The following is a 19,861-nucleotide window of genomic DNA, read 5'->3' on the forward strand; positions in this document are numbered from 1 at the left end:
AAATATACCTGTGTAGCAATGTTCATAAGAGACGACGTGGAATTCAAAGTTAGTTTTCTTCAATATGAAAATTAACTCATTGTCTTCTTGCACCTGGCACTGCCTTATGACATTTAAGGTCACTTTGATCCTCTTTCCTTTGTGTGTCTCTCTTCACTTTTGAAGTTTTTTAGAATTTTCTCCTTGATTTTCTTAATTTGACCTTCTTGATGTCACTATACTATGTCTATAAGTTGATTTTCTTTTACGTATCCTGTTTGGCAGCCCATGAGTCATTTAATCCTTTGATTATGTGTGGTCATGTTTCTGTTTATGTGGAAAGGTCCAGTCATTATAATTACAGCTCTCAGGTTTGCGGTCCACGGATCCTTAACTAAAAGCTCTTTCCCAGCACCTTGTCAGAAGGTGGTGGTAAGAAAACAGGAAGATTTCAGGAGATGAATAATTCAATGATCTGTTTACCTCTTTCTCTCTCTCTAAGAGCCAAGGACTCTGGAACTTGTTAAAATAAGAAGAATCTTCCTCGCCAAACAAGTGGAAGGAAACTCCTCCATGTAAGAAGACAAATAAACCAACCAACCAGTCACTCTGAAAGAAGAGATCATCACAGAATTGATTGCTTGAATACAAAATTTGATTCTGGATAAAAATAAATGTGCATTTGTTTTTAAAAAGCGTCTGTTGGTTAAATTCAGCCTCAAAACATTTTTTTTTTTTTATTTTCATAGGTGACATCTGGAGAAACTGAATAACATTTCTCAAAATTCTTCATTTCTGACATGCCTGTGTGGAATTGTGTAAAATTTCTGGACGTGAGAGAATCCATCTTGATGCTCCATTTTCCTTTCCAACTAATGAGCTCTTGAACTGAGCCAGAAGCGACAACAGTTTTACAAACAGTTAAATTTCAACACAGCAGCTGGCATTCAGGTCATACGAAGACAGTATAGGCAGTTAACACATACTAGGGACAGCTTAACTGGACAGCAACAATAAAGCACTGGTTATCAGAAGTGGCTGTCAGCACCAAATTAGCACCCTTTCCCCTTATTTTCTTTATCTGCCTCATGTCATCACCCCTTCCTTCTTTTTCATAAAACCCCTTGCTTTCCCTACTAGAGCACAGCGCGCTTCTAGTTTCTCGGAGCCCGTGCTCCCTGAACTGCGATTCCCAGACCCCCGAAGAAAAGCCTTTTTCTTTCCTTTTCCATTTTGTTCTCTCTCGGTTTCACCCCCTCCTGTTATTTCACACCTGCTTAACAATGCAGGTTGCCATTCCTGAGCGCTACGGCCCAACCGATGACTCCTCACCTCCCCCATTTCCTTTCTGCCCTGTCAAATGAAAATGAAAAAAGTGTATTCCCCACCCCATCCCCCACCCCCGTGCTCTCTCAGTTTCCCCAATCGTCACCTCGAAGAACTGGAAATGTTTCAGGGTGGGGAATTTAACCGGAACCCCGTGAGGCCGGGCTCTCGTGGGGAGTACTTGAGGGCGCGTGGACCGCCACGATGGCTCCGTGCCGGGGCGGGGATTGGCCCGCCTCCCTGAGCTGGAGGCGCCCGGCGCGCCGCGGTGAGGGCCTCCGGGCTTTCCAGCCGAAGCCGGCAACCGCGCGCGCCCGGGAGCGACCATGGCGAGGCCGGTGAGCGGGGCCGGGCGTGGAAGGAGGGCGCGGGGCGGGCGAAGTCGCGCCGGCGGCCCTGGGGACGGCGGCGGCTCGCCCGGGGCCGGCTGGGCGCTGGGCTTGGTGCGGGCGCTTTCCCCGCGACGCCTAGCCTTGCCTCGCGGAGGGTGGTTTCCAGGCTGGTCCCGGAGTCCCGGTTCTCTGGGCCAGTTGTCCTAGAAGGATGCCGCCAGGCGGGGGCCTCGGAGACGGAGACGCTTCTCTCGAGATCATTGTCCTCGGAGGGGACCTGGGCGGGGAGGCGCGCGCCGGCGGCCGGCCGGTCCTCCGGGCAGGCTGGCGGCTGGGCTCCCTGGCCCCGACCCGAGCGCACGAAAGCACGTCCTATTGTATGCTGTCCCAAGAAGGGGTGGCGGGTGCTGCTTTGGCTTCGTGTTGGCACCCAAAGCTGGGGTGGGGGCTGCAGGATTCAGGGCTCAGAGCTCGCTCCCTCCTTGAAGCACCGGCCTCTTTCTCCATCCTTCGGTCCTTTGCCTCGGGAGCCAGAGAGGGCCAGATAAATCAGGGTTAAACCCCAGGGTATCCAAGAGAGACAGACATTTTGTTTATTCCGGATCTGTTTACATGGCTCAAACCGAATGAGTGGATTTTTATTTATATTGGGAGAATTGAAAAGAATAATAACAATACAAGATTAAAATCCAAGTACAAGTAATACCTCAAGGTATTTTCTTTTCTTTTCTTTTTTTTCATATATGGTTTACTGGCAAGACCGCACGGCCAGTCATTTCAGTATCTTTCTTAACAAAGGAGAATGATGGCCTGGGAGCTTACGTTTACTGGGCGCACTGGATGCTGCTAATCTTCACAACCATCCTTCAGAGGAGGAATTGTTATGTGCTTTTACAAATAAGGAAACAAGCAGAGAGGTTAATTTTCACAAGCCCATGAGACTACACCTGATGGGAGCAGGATTTGCACCTAGAAACTCAGGGGAAAGAGGCATGGATAGGAGCAGTTAGCTGCCAGAGGGGTAGCTGTCAGGTAAGACCAGGTCCCTGGGAACCCTGGCCCTCCTGGCAAGGGGTAGAAGTGGATTTCTCCATTTTCATTTTGTACTCCCTGTATGTGGTTTGATTAATGGATTTTTTTTTTTTTTTTAGTTACCTAACGTATTGGGATTTACTGTATCTTAGACACCTTATTAAGTGGTTTCAATGCTTAATTCTCATAGCAACCCAATGAAATAACAACGATATTTATTTAGTGCTTACTCGTATCACTCACTATTCTGGGGGCATTCCATGCACTAACTTGTTTAGTCTTTTCAATAGAAGGGTTGGTGCTGTTATTTTGCCTCTTTTGGAGAAGTAAAGTCATTTGTCCTGGCTCACACATAATGGTATTTGTGCTAACCCCACTCATCAGCCAGAATAATTATGTATATATTTAATAGCAAGGCTTTCCTTCTAATTCCCTTGCCTCAATCATTGTGTTTTCCTTCTTAGACATTCTTGGCTCCCAGCTCACACGCTGTGTTCTGGTGTGCGTCTGCTTTCTCTCTTATCCTAAAACACAAATTTTCACTGTGAGAGCCAGTCCATTCTGTATTCCTCATCATCTTTGCTAGAATTTGGGTTTCCATGTGAGAGAGAGGCATATGGTTAAAAAAAATGGCAGAGAATTAGAATGCCAAAGAAGACTTTAGTTTTGGAAGCCAAGGTGTTGAGACAGCAAGAGCCTAAGCATTTGAGTTTTAAAAGCCTAAACACTGGAAAACCAAGAACATACGTTATTCCAGATGGGAAGAACACAGGAGATGGAAGAACCAGCTTTCCTGACCCTAGGGGAAATACATATTTTCTAGGCTGGGAGAGCAAAGAGGGCCTGATTAAAGTCTGTATTCAGACACAAGCTTGCCTTCTGAAAAGGCAGCCCTGTGCCTGATCACGGTGCATGGGGAGGGAGTTCAGGAGGATGGTAAATAGAACTTATAAGGAGCTATTGAAATCCAAGAACAGAAACATCTGTGCCTTGCTTTCCTGGGAGAAACTGTGGAAAGAGACCAGCCTCCTCATCATGACAAGGGAAGAGTAAAACAGAGATGGATAGATAAATGGGCGTCTAGGCAGAGAGCTTGTAGAATTTCCCTTTGCCCAACCCAGGGGCACGGAATCAGGAGAACGAAAGAGAATGAGAGAAGACACTTTCTAAGTGCAAGGTTTAATTGCACAAGTCGATGACCATGATGACTGGAGGGGAACACAGCCATCTTAGAGAATGCTACCGTGGATAGATGGTTGTAACCAAGGACTAGTAGCCCTGTCCCATGGCTTGGCATTGTGTGAGCCCCCAAGAATGGAGATGCAATGCCAGGGATTGGGACACTTGTGAAGTGCGGGGGTCGCAGGGGGCTGAATTGACAGAGATGATGTGATATTGACTGCAGTGAAGTCTCTACCTCTAGTTGGAATGGCAACATGAAATAACAATGAAACTCAGGTAAAGAAAAATACAGAGAGACCTACATTTCTTACACATCTCTAATACAGAAAAATACAGGGAAAAATTACATTTCTTGCCTGTACCCTTATGAACACACACATGTAGAGGAAGTGAATGGATCCATGGGGCTACTGTAGTTAGTCTGTCTACATCCACCCTCTCATTTTATAATAAAATGATACCCAGAATAACATCCAATTAAATGTCACCATGTAAAAATGCCAAAGATTTCTTCCCGGACACATGAAAACAAAGCAATGCAGAAAAAAAATAAGGACACTACTGTTTGTTTGTTTGTTTTTTTAAAAATGTATTTATTTATTTGAGAGAGAGAGAGCACGCACAAGCGGGAGGGACAGAGGGAGAGGGAGAGAGAGAGACGGAATCTCAAGCATATTCTGCACTGAATGCAAAGCTGGTGACAGGGCTTGATCCTGGGACCCTGAGATCATGACCTGAACCAAAACCAAGAGTCCAATGCTTAACTGACTGCGCCCCTCAGGTGCCCCTGGACACTACTGTTTTTTAAAAGGGGCAATTCGTATAAAATTTGCAGAATTTTCAGGGAAATCTACTGCAGCAAACTCCAAGGCAGTTGTATCTTTCTGCAAAGTGGTCCCCCCTGAGTTCCGTCTTTAATGTTAACAGAAGTGGATTCTTTGGGAAGTGGATGAAAGCATTTGTAGTCTCCGTGTTTTCTGTGTGTATTTATGGCAGTTTGTTTTCCCCGACCATCCCACGTCTTTGAGGCCTGGCTCTTGACAATGGTGGCTTTGAGAGCGCGGTCTCAAATTGCTAGGGATTGCCATAATGGAGGAGCCATACTGCTGCTTTTCCCTTCCCATATCCTGAGCACACTCTTTTATTTATTCCATTTAGCGTCTGCAGTGCTGCATCCACAAAACCAAAGTTATCTGGTGGTTAAAACTTGAGCTGCAGCATTCCCTGAGGTAGCCATGAAATTGAAGGTTCCTTAGCTTTTTGTCCACATGCAAATGCCCATGTCTTTGCTTTGCTTTCTGTCTTCAGGTGTTCAGGAGGCTCTTCTGTCATCTGTCTACCTACAGACCGATTTGGTTCTTGGCAGCAGTGATGCTATGCAGGGCGCAAGGTAAAAAGATACCCAGTTCCCCTGCATGGGGTCCAGGGAGCACAATTTCTGGAGTGGAGACATCTGGCTAGTGTTGTTTGTGCTGTGCTAGTTTATTTGTCTGCATGAATTATTTAAACATGTAATTTGCTTAGAGGAATGGGAGTGGTTCTTTCTGCTTTACACATTTTTGTTTTTGAAGTGGAAAAAGGCTTTGACTATTTAGAAACTGTTTCCATAGATAAAACCAGATGTGAAGAAATTCTTTCTAAATTAAGATGTTTTTCACCTATCAAAGCAAATGACTTTTACATATTATTTAAATATAATTCCCTATGTTTATAAAGATATGGAAATGCTTGGGGAGTATGAATGAATATATACCCTTTTTAGAAGGTAATCTGGTAGTAAGCCTTTAAATTGGGCATGCCCCCTCTTTTACAGAAAAATATGGAAAATAATGTAGTCTAGAGGTTACCTAGGTTCACAGTCTATATGAAGCATACGCCTGTGCTGTCCACTTATTTGTTGAGTTTCCTAGTTGTGCCAGACCTTTCTCCTGTGTTCCATGGGATGCCACCCCTCACTTCGCCACTGACCTTCTATCACCTTCCATGTGCTGTTGCTTTATATCAGCCTTCACAGGTGGAGACAGGGCAGGCTTCCCACCATCCATGGCACAGGCTTTACCAACGGGCTTGGGGGAATCTAAATGGAATTCCATAGAAGCATCCAAGAACTGTAAACTGTCCACTAGATTATTTCTTAGTCAAATAGAAAAATCACCTAAGAAGTTAAAACTCTAGCTCAGGTTCCTTTTCTACTCTCCATTCTAAAAGCAGCAATTTCTTCAAATCTCTGCTCTGCAAAATCTCAACAAACTTTCAGAAAACCCCAACAACAGGTATAGCCTCCAAAGCTTTTCACATCTACCAAGAGTACACCTCCCTACAACTACACTTCTGCAATACTCGTGGGTTCCAATTTGTGTCTGTTGGTATGCCTACCTTCTCATCCTTGACATTGTTGAAGGGCCACTGAGAGGACATTGCTTCTTTTTTTTTTTTTTTTATGATACTAGCCAACGTGTTCTCTGTGTTATTCATTTAAAAAAAAACAGATTTTGGTGTTTTTGATTAAGTCTACATGTTGTCTACCATTGCATTAATTTGTGCTTTTATCTATATGAATTCACTCCTTTTATCTTTTGGGGGATGTTTGAATATACGTGTGTATTCATTTTTCAATCTCTCGTTTCCTAATGAAGTTAAGATTAAATATTTCCCTCTGAAGATGGCTTTATCAGTTTCTACGGATTTTAATACATTATATTCTCCTTGTCATTTATAGTAATTGATTATTCTTGCTATGACTTCCGGTGTAATTAGAGTTGAAAGAAGTATGTAAATTTCTTGTTTATTACATTGTGGACAGTGTTCAAGGTCATAGGGTAAGAGCTTTTTTTGCATTTTATTTCAAGTTCAATTTGGGGGAATGTTTGTAAAGATTGTATGTTCTCTTTTGGTAAAAGTTTATAAATACATACCTATATACACATACACATATGATTTATATATATAATGATTTATATATAAATATTCATTTTTCAAATCTTCTCATCCTTACATTTGACCTTTTTGCTTTATCTGTATTTTTTAATATGTGGAAGTGAAAATTCTGAGCAAACTATGGAAAACTCTCCCATTATTTTTGTGGATTTAAAATTTTTCTTTTCAATTCTATGGCTTTTTATATGTTTCACTTATGTTGTTAGGTACAGAAAGGTTTGTTTGTTTAAAGATTTATTTATTTGAGAGACAGAGAGAGAGAGAACATGGAGGGGGAGGGAGAGAGAGAGAATCTCAAGCAGACTCCCTGCTGAGTGCGGAGCCTGATGTGGGGCTAAATCCCATGACCCTGAGATCATGACCTGAGCTGAAATCAAGCATTGAATGGTTAACTGACTGAGCCACCCAGGTGTCCCAACATAAAGATTCATAATGTATATATCTTATTTTAGATTGCTCCTTTTATCATTTTGAAAAATACATTTTTGTCCCTTACAGCGTTTTTGTCTCCCATTCTTCCTTTTCCCTTCTTATAAGTCTCAGTGATGATGTTGAAATATTCCAGGTCTTTGAATTTTTCTTGAATTTTTTCCATATCTTTATGCTTTTGTGCTACATTCTGGGAAGAATGTAGCACAAAAGCACACTTAACTAGTTGACCCTTCAGTGATGTCCATTCTGCTAAATCAGCCAAATCATTAAGATTTTATATTTGTCATTTTCTACAACTCTAATTTCTACTGTTTACAATGCTGGCTTCTTTTTATACTTAAGAGATCATGTTTATTCACGTCAAAGTGCTTCTTGATTCATTATGTCTTTATTCATTTAGTTTGAGTTCCTGGGTTTGTAGAGTTTATTCTTTCATTGAGTCAGCTTTCTCAAATGTCTGCCTAGTTGTTATTATATTAAGATTTCCTATTGAATCATCTCTCATATCAATATGAGTAGCCAGCATTGACGGGGGAAGAAATTATTATCATGCCTTATATTCTGCATTGCATTAAATAAAAATGTGGGAATGCGTAGTAAATTGTTATTTGATTGTCAAAGCCATCTGGTACTATGTAGCCTCCTGAAGCATTGTCCCGCATGTTCTTCTACTTTATGTTCCTATATTCACCACTGCTTCCCGGAGGCAAAAACTGCTATTGCTGACCCTTCTTTATAGGGGGTGTGTGTGGAATGTATAGGCCTGTTACATCTTCTTCACCTAAACGGATCACTCTGCCAATTGTCCGTTGGCCCTTTCTTTCTTCTGCACCTCTAGGCATGAACACTCCTGGTGATGCTTCTATTCTATCTGGCAATTTGCATCTCCAACCCCATTCTACCTGCTTTCAGCTTACAGGGATTCTTTGCACAATTTCTGTCACTGAAAGTTTGCTTTCTTGTTTTTTTACTCTGTTACTCTTAAAGATTGAATAAACGTATTTGAACTTAGATTTCTCTAGCAACATCAGGGATGTAGGTAAATGTTTTCTTTGCATTTTTCTCTATCTTTTCTATGTTTAACTTTGAACATGCATTTTTTAAATCAGAAAAATATGTATTTTTATGTATTAAATTTTAAAATACAAATGTTCTTTTATGATTCCATGATAAAAGTCATGACCCAAAATGAAAAAAAGCCGCTGAACACACCTGCTTCCTTAAGATGCTCTCTGCAAAATTCCGAGGAAGTCTTGATTGTGACATGGCAGAAAATCAAGGCTGTTAGCCCAGAAAACATGGTCACCTTCAGCAAGAACCATGGGGTTGTGGTCCAGCCTGCCTATAAAGACAAGATAAACATCACCCAGCTGGAACTCAAGAACTCAACCATTACGTTCTGGAACACCACCCTGGAGGATGAAGGGTGTTACAAGTGCCTCTTCAATACTTTTGGTTCTGGGAAGATCTCAGGAACAGCCTGCCTCAGCCTCTCTGGTGAGAATCTCTGGGAATACATTGTCTCTGGCTAGAAATGGCATTTTCAAGAATGTTTGGAACCTGGTAGCAGTGCCTGGTTTTTCAGGATCCGAACCTCAGAAAAGCTCATGAGAAGACACTTAGCCTTTCATGTCTGTTATAACTGTGCTTATGGTTATTTGGAAAGTTCGTGGGGCTACCTTGAATCTCTGCCTGGGGTTATCTTTGCTCTGAGGAATGGTGTTCTCAGCAAGAGTAAATTAAGGACCATGGTGAGGATAATGGGTTCTTCATAAGTAGTGGTATGATTCAGACCTGGCTTTGCCATTAGCAGTCATGTGACCCTGGGAGCGTCCTATCCCACTCTCTGAACCAGAGTCTGTCTATCTGCACAGTAAGTATGAAATCGATCATCTGTAGGGTCTCTAACAGCTTTAACACTTTTGGATCTGAGGACAGAGCCAGATTGGGCCTACCCAGAGCCAGTTATGGTGGTCCCTCTCATTTTGTTTCAACACAGTTCTCTTGGGATATACCTCAGAGGCTCTTCATACCTGCAGTCAACTAGGTATTTAACTGGATAATAAGCATTCTTTTACAATCCAAGAGGCTTAGTTTGACAAGTTTCTTTTCCGTTTAACTGACACATAGCTGGGATCGAGAATTGAGAAGTGGGAATAAGGGGTAACTTTGGAGCATGGCACACTTGGTGGTAGTTTTAGAAGGGAAAAGAGAAATTTAGACAGGGTTATCAGGAATGTTAAAGTGAGAGTTTGAGCACACCAAGAATATTGGACATGGGGTAAGAGGAGGATCAGTAAACGAGAGTGCAAGGGAGGTATGGCAACAGGAAAACAAAACAAAACAAAACAAGGTTTCTTTCACTTATTTTGCCTATAATGAGTCCTCTCTGCAGGATCTTATGTCAGGTTTTCTTCTTGACTCTATTTTTTTGTTTTCTTTGTCTCTTTGTCTCCCTGTCCTTTTTCCTCTTTCCTCTCCCTCCAGTCTTCCCTCCTTCTTTCCTCTCCATTTTTCTCCTTCCTTCCTTCCTTCCTTCCTTCCTTCCTTCCTTCCTTCCTTCCTTCCTCCTACCTCCTCACTTGTCTTTTTTTTCCTTCTTGTGGATGTTTTTTTCATTTCTATTACTTTTTCTTTTCTTTTTTTCTCATCTTTCTTTTTTTTACCCTCCTTTACCCATAAACTTTTGTATTATTTTTTACCTGAAAACCAAACTCCCCTGAATTTTCTGGATAGTAATCCTGTTCTTTTCCACATGGATCATTTCCAGCCATACCTTATAGCTTCCATCTATAGCTTCCTTGGATGTACCAGAGAACCCTGCCACCCAGTCTCACCATGTCAACCATACTCCTCTTCCTTCACTTTTATCTGTCTTCCCGTAGTGCCCATCGACTTTAGTAATCTGGGTATTCTTTGGAAGAAGCCACAGTCCCTCTGGGCCCATTTCCTCCAACCCACTGCCACCCACCCACCTCTTGAACCTCTAAACACAGACCAGGTTTTCCTTTCGCTACTGCCCTTTAATTATCTTGTAGGCTTCAGAGTAACCACAGGAAAGCCAGCTCGTGTTTGCTCAGTAGAGATGAACTGCACATTGAAAGTACACAATGAAAATGAATTCACTGGTCAAGGGACTTTTGAAAGGGAACAGGGTTACAGCTGGACTAAAATAATGTGCTTTTCTCATAAACTATTTTGTCTTAATTCTATCAGGTGATCTCCAAGGTCCTTTCAACTGTCATTCTGTGATTTTCTGGTTATCAGCAGTGAATTTCTAATTTACATTTTCTGTAGATATTCCAAGCAGGGACTTTCCAAGTCTCCTCCTCGCATCTCATTCCTGGTCCAGCTCTGAAAGGCCATCTCTAAGCACTCCCTCTGCGGGCTCTCTGGTCTGAAACCACCCTGGGGCTTCTGAGAAGTACAGCCTACCTCTATGGCCATGCTGACGGGTGACCATTGTCAGACTATGAGAGGGACACCCAGAAGAAGCCAGAGATGCTGCCTTGCCCATGGAAATGGAGAACAGAATATTAGGCTCTGGATCGTTTGAGAAAGAAGAATCCCCTCCCCCCCCCCCCCGCCCCATTCAGCTAATCCCCCTGCAGACAAACTATGGAGAGGATTTTTCTTGTTACAGGGCTGTCTTAGGCCAGTTTCCATCCTGCCAGCCAGAGGATTAGACACAGGAAGAACTGAGGAGCCCCACTTTGGATTGGATGTGCCACCTTATCCCTTGAGCCCCCAGTGTCTTTCTGTAAAGATCTTCCTTCCTCCTCTGAGGAGAATGTGGGGCTTAACTGATGGCAGACCATCATTTTTTTTTTTTTTGTCCCAGTACAGCCCACAGTGTTCCTTCACTATAAATTCTTCGAAGACCACCTAAATATCACTTGCTCTGCCAATGCCCGCCCAGCCCCTGTGATCTCCTGGAAGGTGTCTGGGTCAGAGATTGAAAACAGTACTGAGGTTCTCTTTCACCCCAATGGGACCACGTCTGTCACGAGCGTTCTCCAGGTCAAAGACCCCAAGCGTCAGGTGGGGAAGGAGGTGGTCTGCCAGGTGCTGCACCTGGGGAATGTGACCAGCGTCACGCAAACTGTGCATAAAGGTAAGAGAAGGGGCGCCTGGGTGGCTCAGTCGTTAAGCGTCTGCCTTCGGCTCAGGTCATGATCCCAGGGTCCTGGGATCGAGTCCCGCATCGGGCTCCCTGCTCGGCGGGAAGCCTGCTTCTCCCTCTCCCACTCCCCGCTTGTGCTCCTGCTCTCGCTCTCTCTCTCTCTCTCTCTGTCAAAAATAAATAAATAAATAAAAAATAAAGGTAAGAGAAGGCTGTGGTTGCATCTGTGTACACACAACTGGAAAGTGGTGAATGTTCTGCAGAGCCTCTTGGCCTCTTAGCCAAGGAGCTAATAAGAGAGAGAATGGAGTAAGTGGGGAAAGAAAAACAGAGTTGAGGAAACCAGTAAAACCAGTTTTACTTTGGTAACTGTTGTATGTTGCCCACATACCAAACGCTTTTGTTGAGATCCATCCATGCCTTTAGCTTTCCATGCTGCTGACATTTCCTGAGTGTCTGTTGTGTGCCAGGTGTTGGGACTGTTGAAGTGCGACAGTAAGCAAGACTCAGTCCCTGTGCTCAGAAAGCTTCTGTTCTACTGCGGATAACACAACGGGCAATTACACAACTGCGTGCGAAATGCTTCAGGAAGAAAGCTACGCTGCATCCAGGAGGATTGAGAGTGGGGAGGAGAGGATCAGCTCAGTCTGGAGGGAGCAGGAAGATTTCCTGGAAGAAGTGACGTCCATGAGGAAGGCTTTGCATCCTCTGCGCTGTAGAACAGGGCCACAGAGCTTTTAAGAAAGGGGCCAATGTGAGGATGTTTTCCTCACCCCTTTGAAACAAACTGCATCCTGAGCAAGACTGCTTTTGCTTTCTTGTGTTTCTCTCTAAGCTGCTAGCTCTGGGCCTCATGGACACAGGAAGTGAGGCCTGTGGGCGGGAGAAGAGAGGGAGCGGCAGTTTTAGGCAAGATGCTTTGGGAATAGCCACGGTTTTCTTTATCTGTGTGGCTAAAGCATCAGCTCTGGACGAGGCTCTCATTAATAAGCCTCCTACAAAGGTACTGATGCTTTTTTTCCAGGGAGCATTTTAAGCACTAAAGCCTGGGAAAACTTTCCCCTGAATGCCTTATTGATGTGGTTGCCTCTAGGGAACATTTCCTATAGTCATTTTTGGGGTTATTGAAAAACACAGACTAATCAAAAAGTCAACATTTAGGTAATTTTGGGCAAAAGATTTGTAGTGTTAGATCTGGACATTTGTGAAGAGATCCTCATTTTCAGCCAAGGCAGAGGGTAAATTTCCCTGAAAAGCAAGAACCTGAAAAGGAACATGTCTTCTTGTCCAAGAATGCCAGAATCGACTTACGTCGTTTATAATGTTTATACATCGTTTGTGTAATGTTTGTTTACTCTGCGAGCATTTACTGAAAGTCTTCCATGCTTCAAGCATTTATCAAGCACTGGAACCATGGAAGTTAGACACATCTCTGTCTGAAGGGGCTTGGTTGAATTATGATGTGAGAAATCCTGTTACAGAAGTATGAGGAAGATGCTGGAAACTCCCAAATCAGGAAGCTCTTCCCCCGCTGTAGGATTGCGGAGTGACACTGAGGGGCTGCGTTTATTGACTGTTGGAAAGAGGTTTAATAACAAAGACACAGATTAGAAGAAATACAATAAAAACATTGAGATGAGTTACTCCTGGGGTTGGCATCATGAAATCCATGATTTTTTTCCTTTATATGTCTCTGTATTTTCCACAACTTCCTCAATAAATATATTATTTTAATGGGTTGTGACCTCTGACCAAGCCTTGGTTCTGCCCCTTACTACGCTGATTTGGGGCTTACTTAGCTTCTCTGAGCCTCAGTTTTTTGTTCTGCTGTTGTTGTTGTTGTTTTTATATGTGCGATGATGATAATAATACCTAACTCTTGGGTTGTTTTGAGGATTAAATGAAATAACACATTCAAAGCTCTTATGAGATAGTAGCCACAGAAAACGTGGTTAGATTATTATTAACTAAATGTTATTGAAATAATATGAAACCATGAGTGGAGACATCAATAGGTATATATTTGAGGATAATTTTCATCGAAAGCTCCACTCTAGGAAAAACTCATCACAACGATTGCTTTATATCACTTTTTGCCTCAATGGTTTCTGCTTATGACTTTGTTTCTCCTTTTTCCCCCCTTCACCGTCTATAGGATTTTGGTTTTCAGTTCCGCTCTTGTTAAGCATTGTTTCCTTGGTAATTCTTCTGGTCTTAATCTCCATCTTACTATACTGGAAACGTCGTCGGAACCAAGACCGAGGTAAGTTATCATAGGAAGTACAAAGAAGGAAACAAATGATTTTTTTAATAGCACTGTGGAGAGTACAGGAAGATGTAAATAAGGGATGGCAACAATGTGTCCTGCTTGTTGTTGCTGGTGTTTTAGAACACTTTTGGGGTCATTTTCTAGCAGTTGGACATTAAACTGGATGTTTCTGCTTTTTATTTGCTACAATCATTTAATGGCTAATTATTTGTAAGTTGAGAGTAAGGGTCGATGAGAGGAAATGTAGACAATGTCCAATCCCTGTAGAGTCAGCTGACAGCCACACCGGAGAAAGAAGTCTCCGTACCCACACTATGTTCTTCTACCCATTAACAAGAAGGACAGTCTCTTTTCCTTTTACAGCGAGCGCTCCCTGGGCCAGCTAGTCCACGTAAGAGACTCTGAAATTGTCCAGTATACTCACTAATTAAATAGTATTTTCTATGTTATACTCCTACTATGCCTCAAATACTATAGGCAGCTTACAGGTGACCTACACTTATTAACTCCGTCATGTCATTCTGTCCTTATAGACTATAAATTTTTTTCTGTCCCTACAACATCTATCACAGTGTCTTATGTATATGAAGTTCTCAATAAACTTTCATTAAGACAGTGAATGAATCGGATGGATGGATGGATGGACAGATAGATAAGATTTTCAAAGTGACATTTTCAATTCTCTTTTTCTTATTGTAATTTCAGTACCTCATAAATGCTGAGTCTAAAACCTTGGGAGATACTATAAAATGAGAAGCTATAAAACAAGAGGAGTCAGCTAGAGAGAGAGATTTAAATTTTTTTGTTTTCGGGAGGCAGTGCATAATTTATTAAAGTTAATGCAAAGCTTCAGTTTATGGTGTGTGTGATGGGGATTTCCAAGGGTGAAAGGCTGATATGGGAATTTTTTCCATCTCGGATGACTGAAAGATAGGGAAGAAAAAAACTGTTGGTTTTTTAAAGTTAAATCGTAAGCTATCTTTCATGTTGTAGGTTTTTTGAACACTTAATTTTGCGTAAGCCTTATACAAGTACCAGATTAATTCTTGTGATTTTATAAGAAAAGCAACAAATCTTCAGTGTCAATGACCCTTTTGCAAAAGTAGATAAAAGTGTCTGTTCGATGGGAAGAGGAAATTACAGATCAGATAATTTTATTGCATATAAACATAAGCCCATAGAATTCATTAGTGCTCTGCAGAATGTCAGAGGCAGTAGGCTGTTTGATTTTACTTTATCCAAACATTTCATTTTTCCCATTAGGACTTGAAGCCAGAGAGAGAAATTGACTTCCTTCCCTAAGGTCGCACAGCTAGTTAACAACAGGCTTAGGACTAGAACGCTGGTTTTGGTCTGCTGACCTCTGCCAGAACGTTCTTCCAGCTATGATGCCCTGGAGTCCTGACTTGAAAGGCATTATTGGGTTGCATGTATTTTAATCCTAGCTTGCTGTTACTGTTGTACTCTTTTGGAAAGCGTGAGGAAAGAAGTATGAAGTGTTCAAATTCATCTTAAAAAGTCCCTGTTGGACAAGAATCTTATAATACAATCTATTCAAGCCCAAGGTAAATTCCACTAGAATTGGGCATTTGCAAAATAATTGTCCTTTGTTCATTAAGTAAGTCTTGGGTTTTCTGGGAAACATCATTGTTCAATGTCTTTTCTAGTTGAAGCAAAGGGAGTCAGCTTATCTTTGTTTCTAGGCTTTTTCTCATTTATGAAAATAAACACCTGAACCTCTACAGAATCTTGCAAGCACTGGGATTGCCATTTACTGATGATGTCTTCATGACATACGGCCAAATCAGTTAATTACATTGAATGTTCAGTGGCACATTTTGGGGGGCTGAATTTTTTTTCTGGTTTCAAATATTTTAACAGCCAGATGATTTGGTCCCATTTACTTAAATAGCTAGTAAAACAAAGTGTCGGTTATGCTGGAGACTTAAACACTCAAGATCAAAACTGAAGTTATAACAAAAGTTGGGCGAAAGGGAAGAAAACCATAGAAGATGTTGACATTTTAAATTTCTTTAAGTAGCAAATCCTGATTATCAATTTGTGATGAAAGCCAATGGACCTACTACATTTGCTTCCTCTTTCCTTACCCTTCCTTACTTTGGATTTTCTTTTTTTTTTTTCTCTTTTTCTTTCCATCATCTCCTGAACACCTAAAACTTTTGGATGGGCAGGAAAACATGATCAGTCAAAAATGACACCAAGTTTCTGATCCCAGTGACTGGAACAATGGTGATGTGCTCAGAAATAAGGAAGTGAAAAGGGGAACTGAATGTGTGTGAGTGTGTGTGTGCTTGTGTTCAAGTTCATGGAGAGAGAAGGAGGGGAGGAGGGATGAATTCATTCTTGATGAATTCATTCTTGAACTCACTGAATGTGAGTAGAAAAGAATCCTCTCCAGGGAGCCGCCCCATGGTAAGACAAATCTAGTTAAGTAAGTGTGACTCAGCAACAACAAAGTCTATTTAGATCAAAATCACTTATTCATTGCTCACAAAAGCACAAGCAAATTTATAGTTTTGGGATAGAGGAGTGATCTCTAATGATGATGTCACTTTTGTAGAAAAATCACTTTTTCTTGTGATTCTGTTTAATGCCAGAAAATGGTTGTGTTCTTTTCACCAGTGAAGGTGAAATACCTCTGGAGGAAGGTATGATGACTTAGAGGCAATTTCTCTTTGTATCAGTCCTGGTGGGATCATTGTAGTTACTTCCCATGAAACGACATCAGTAAGATAATAGGTTGATTAATAGGTTGATATGTTTTCAAAGAACAGCCTCTTTCCTTTGTCTTTCGTGAATCCAGTACTTTATTACTAAAATAGAAAGTGAAAAAATAAAATAAAATTTCCTAGGGAAATTTTCCACCATTCTATATTAGTTCTTGCTATTAAAACCCAGTTGATGTCATAAATGTGCCCCTTCCACAATGAAATTAAATTTGAGCTTGAGAATAGCCTTTTATTTCTCATTAGTCAACCCACCAATGATTACATGCTTCTCAAAAACTCACCTCACTTTGGGGCAGATCTTAATAGACAGATAATCACCTCAGTTTTTGAAATTTTTGAGTACTAGTTTTCTTTTGTTTGATTGAGTCAAGGCAGAATTGGCAAACAGTAGAAAATTTAGACATTCATATGAAATGCACACGCCAGATTTCACTTTTTCTTCAAGTGTCTAGCTATTTCATAGCAAAGTGGTTTTTTTTTCTTGCCCACATTATCTATAATTACCCTGAATTCTTTCACTTCACTTCATAATAATGTAACCTGTAAATGGGCTCTTTCAATGATAATGGCAGTGTTAATAAAACACTATGTTCTGGGTAGAATCATGCCATTTTTTTCTTTTTTAAGATTTTATTTATTTGACAGAGAGAGAGAGAGAAGAGCAGGGGGAGAGGGAGAAGCAGGCTCCCCGCAAAGCAGAGAGCCCGATGTGGGACTCGATCCCAGGACCCTGGGATCATGACCTGAGCCGAAGGCAGATGCTTAACCGACTGAGCCACCCAGGCACCCCGCCATTTTTTTCTATTTTAAGCTTAGTACTCTATCAAATAACAAAAGTGCCCAAAGGACAATTTATGATGGTGAAATTGGTGACTGGTTAGAAGGACAATACAAAGAGTATTTGTTTCTAAAATAATAAGAATCTTTGCTTTGCGTAATAATTGTACTTAACATCTCCCTGAGGCAGGCTAGATGGGTGGTAGCCAGCACCCCTACCCCAGTTTCCTCATAGCTCTAAGCTGAAGAAATGGGGTGTTTTATACAAGAAAAGTGTGGGGCAACCTTTATTGGACTGCTTAGGTCAAAACTGCTGGGAGAAATCTTCCATTCCAACGTATTTTTCTACAAGAGTTTACCCTTGAATGGGGGCAGATGCCATCCATCATACCAAAATGTCACGACCAGATGACACAGTCACTCACTAGCAGAACCTTAAGCCTGGGCATTCTTGCCTGAGCTGTTCTGTGTTTTTTTTTTTTTACCACAGACAGCAGGTACTGGAATTTTGGCAGGTTTAAAATGTTACAGTTTCTGGTAAAGAATTACTTAAGATTACACAGAGAATGAGAGGTAGCCCCAAGATAAAATCCCAGGTCTTTGCCTGCCTTGTAGGGAGGTCCACATCCTTTCAGTTTAGGTGCGAGAAACCTGATAGCCCTGGAAAGGCCCTCCATGGGTCTACTTTGTGACCATTCCCAGCCCAAGGTCCAGTGAGTTAGTATCCACAGAGAGCAAAGCTCAAGGTCTTATAAATAAAATACATGTAGATTATTTGGAATTCTCTCTCTCTTTTTTTTTTTTACTTGTAGTCCTAAGTGATTCTGTAAAAGATTATTTCCTAGAATTACCTACGTCCCTTGGAGAGAGTCATGGTCTCCCCACATCACATTGGGTCAGGAATGTCCTTATCTTTGCCAATGAAATATGCACAGGTGTGTTCTATGCTTATTGACACTTCTGTTATGTATCTTCTTCAAATGTGTTAGGATAGACATTATAAATGTTGGAAGTTAATATCTTGATCTTTCTTTTATCCAGAGCCCTAGAGGAAATCACACAGAACCTGGAAAATTTACTCCCTGGTCTACTTGAATCCGACTCAGAAGAAAGGCAGGAGGAAAAGGGTCATTCTCTGAGGGACATAAAGAGCAGAAGAGGTAGGGGTAAAAGACCTAAGAATTTCAAGATTTCTACTGCCATCTAAGCTACCCAGTGCTTGTGAGAGTTCCAAAAGGAAGTCGTTTTACCTCTCAAGTCTGTTGTAGGACTTGATTTTGTGAAGCAATGCAGTGTTGTGCTGTTGAAAGGAGACTGGACTTTGAATCAGTAGCCACAACTCAGAGGCTGACTCTGGCTCCAACCGAGGGCAACGCTCTGTCCATCACTTTATCTCAATGAGCATCCACACCCGCATCCAGAAAATTAGGAAGTTGGACCAGATCGTTTGCCATTCTGCTCCAAAAACTGATGTAATTGCAGGAAAAAAAGGAATCAAGAAAGGAAAAAGAGAAAGGAGAACACGGGAAGGTGTTAAGGACCAAAGAACTTTTCTGAGACTACCTTTTACCTTTCTGTTGCTGTTCCATCTCTTCTTCCATATTGTTCTTAGGTCCACGAGTCAGTTTCCTCCTCATGTGGTGGTGGTAGTCCACTACCTGCTGACTGGTTTGTTAGTAACTGGTCTTTCTAGAATCCTTGGTTTCACTGCAGTTCTTCATGTCCTCCTCTGACTGGCGTTTACCACAATGAATATGGGACTGAATTCATTGCAAAATAACATTGACAACCTTAACTTTACTTATCTACTTGTATAGAAGAATATTGTTAGCCCAGCAGCTCACGTTTTTAAAAAAAGCATTTCCTGTCCCATTTGACTTATAATAGGATCTGGTCCTATACCAGTCATTGTGAAATCAAAAGAAAATACATGATAAAATAAAAACAGGCATTTAGGAAGCTTCGAATTCAAAGTCAATTCAAATGCTTCTCCCTCCTGGCTTCTTTTCCCATGAGTTAACTTCTCATAATAGCAGAGAAGGTATGTTTGGGTTTAGAAATCCCTTTGTTCTAAATTATATTGTTCTAACTAGTGGAACATTTTTGAACTCTTAAAAATCATAAGACCAAATTATTGACTTTTTCAGTATCTTTTGCTTTCTTGTCTCTACTCAGTGACCTAAGAACTAAAGCTTAAGTTGTTTTCACTGTTGAATTGGATATTTGTATATTTAGTAAGCTTTTCATATGTTATTTAAATCTGTATTATTTCTTATATTTGTATTAAGATACTGAATGATTAAAAGTGTCAAATCTAAATATTTGGTTCACGACACTCTTTTGGGAAATGTGGACATTAATGATAATCTTTAGATTTTCCCCCTTTGTGTGAAACCCTCCTCTCTCCTCTATCTCTCACCCACCAGAAGATGCCACTGACATTTCTGATTAATCACAAAGTCACAAATCAGATATCCCCGATCTGGCCAGTGAGAGCTCCGTCAGGTTGCCAACTGTGCTTTGGACATGACCTGGTCAGTTTGGAGCACTTCCTTGTATATGTTCTTTTGATTTTGCTTTTAGATATCAACCTTTGCAAACTGATTAAGTTACTCTGGTTTTGAATTTAATCAGAGCTACCACCCTGCCTGGTATTTCAGCTGCCAGATCAGGGAGGATAACTAAAGCAGTAGCTCTCAAAAGTTTAGAACGTGCTTAAAAA

General features: G+C 41.4%; 1 protein-coding gene across 5 annotated transcripts; it reads left to right on the top strand.

The window, feature by feature from the left end:
• The first annotated feature begins 1,492 nt into the window (after positions 1-1,492).
• CD200 (CD200 molecule) lies at positions 1,493-19,452 on the top strand. 5 transcript variants are annotated; one of them, XM_045902860.3, is made up of 7 exons: positions 1,533-1,643; positions 2,397-2,669; positions 5,160-5,241; positions 8,397-8,717; positions 11,067-11,334; positions 13,499-13,606; positions 18,181-19,452. In XM_045902860.3, the coding sequence occupies exons 4-7, from the start codon at positions 8,640-8,642 to the stop codon at positions 18,186-18,188; spliced, it is 462 nt and encodes a 153-aa protein (XP_045758816.1). In that variant the 5' UTR covers positions 1,533-1,643; positions 2,397-2,669; positions 5,160-5,241; positions 8,397-8,639; the 3' UTR covers positions 18,189-19,452. The 5 variants fall into 5 exon arrangements, with proteins under 5 accessions (XP_054360146.1, XP_045758814.1, XP_045758816.1 ...); XM_054504171.2 differs by lacking the exon at positions 2,397-2,669 and having other exon boundaries at positions 1,493-1,643; positions 11,062-11,334; XM_064589538.1 differs by having other exon boundaries at positions 1,535-1,643; positions 11,062-11,334; positions 13,499-18,264.
• Positions 19,453-19,861: the final 409 nt, after the last annotated feature.

Source organism: Mirounga angustirostris, unplaced genomic scaffold (genome assembly GCF_029215605.1).
Source record: "Mirounga angustirostris isolate CCGP_5_RB_7025 unplaced genomic scaffold, mMirAng1.0.hap1 SCAF_1, whole genome shotgun sequence".
Classification (NCBI taxonomy): domain Eukaryota; kingdom Metazoa; phylum Chordata; class Mammalia; order Carnivora; family Phocidae; genus Mirounga; species Mirounga angustirostris.

Excerpts from the sequence above, each read along its gene's own strand:
- CD200 (XM_045902858.3), top strand. Across the intron at positions 8,718-11,061 it reads AGCCTGCCTCAGCCTCTCTG|TACAGCCCACAGTGTTCCTT; the intron begins GTGAGAATCTCT and ends TTTTTGTCCCAG. Across the intron at positions 11,335-13,498 it reads CACGCAAACTGTGCATAAAG|GATTTTGGTTTTCAGTTCCG; the intron begins GTAAGAGAAGGG and ends CACCGTCTATAG.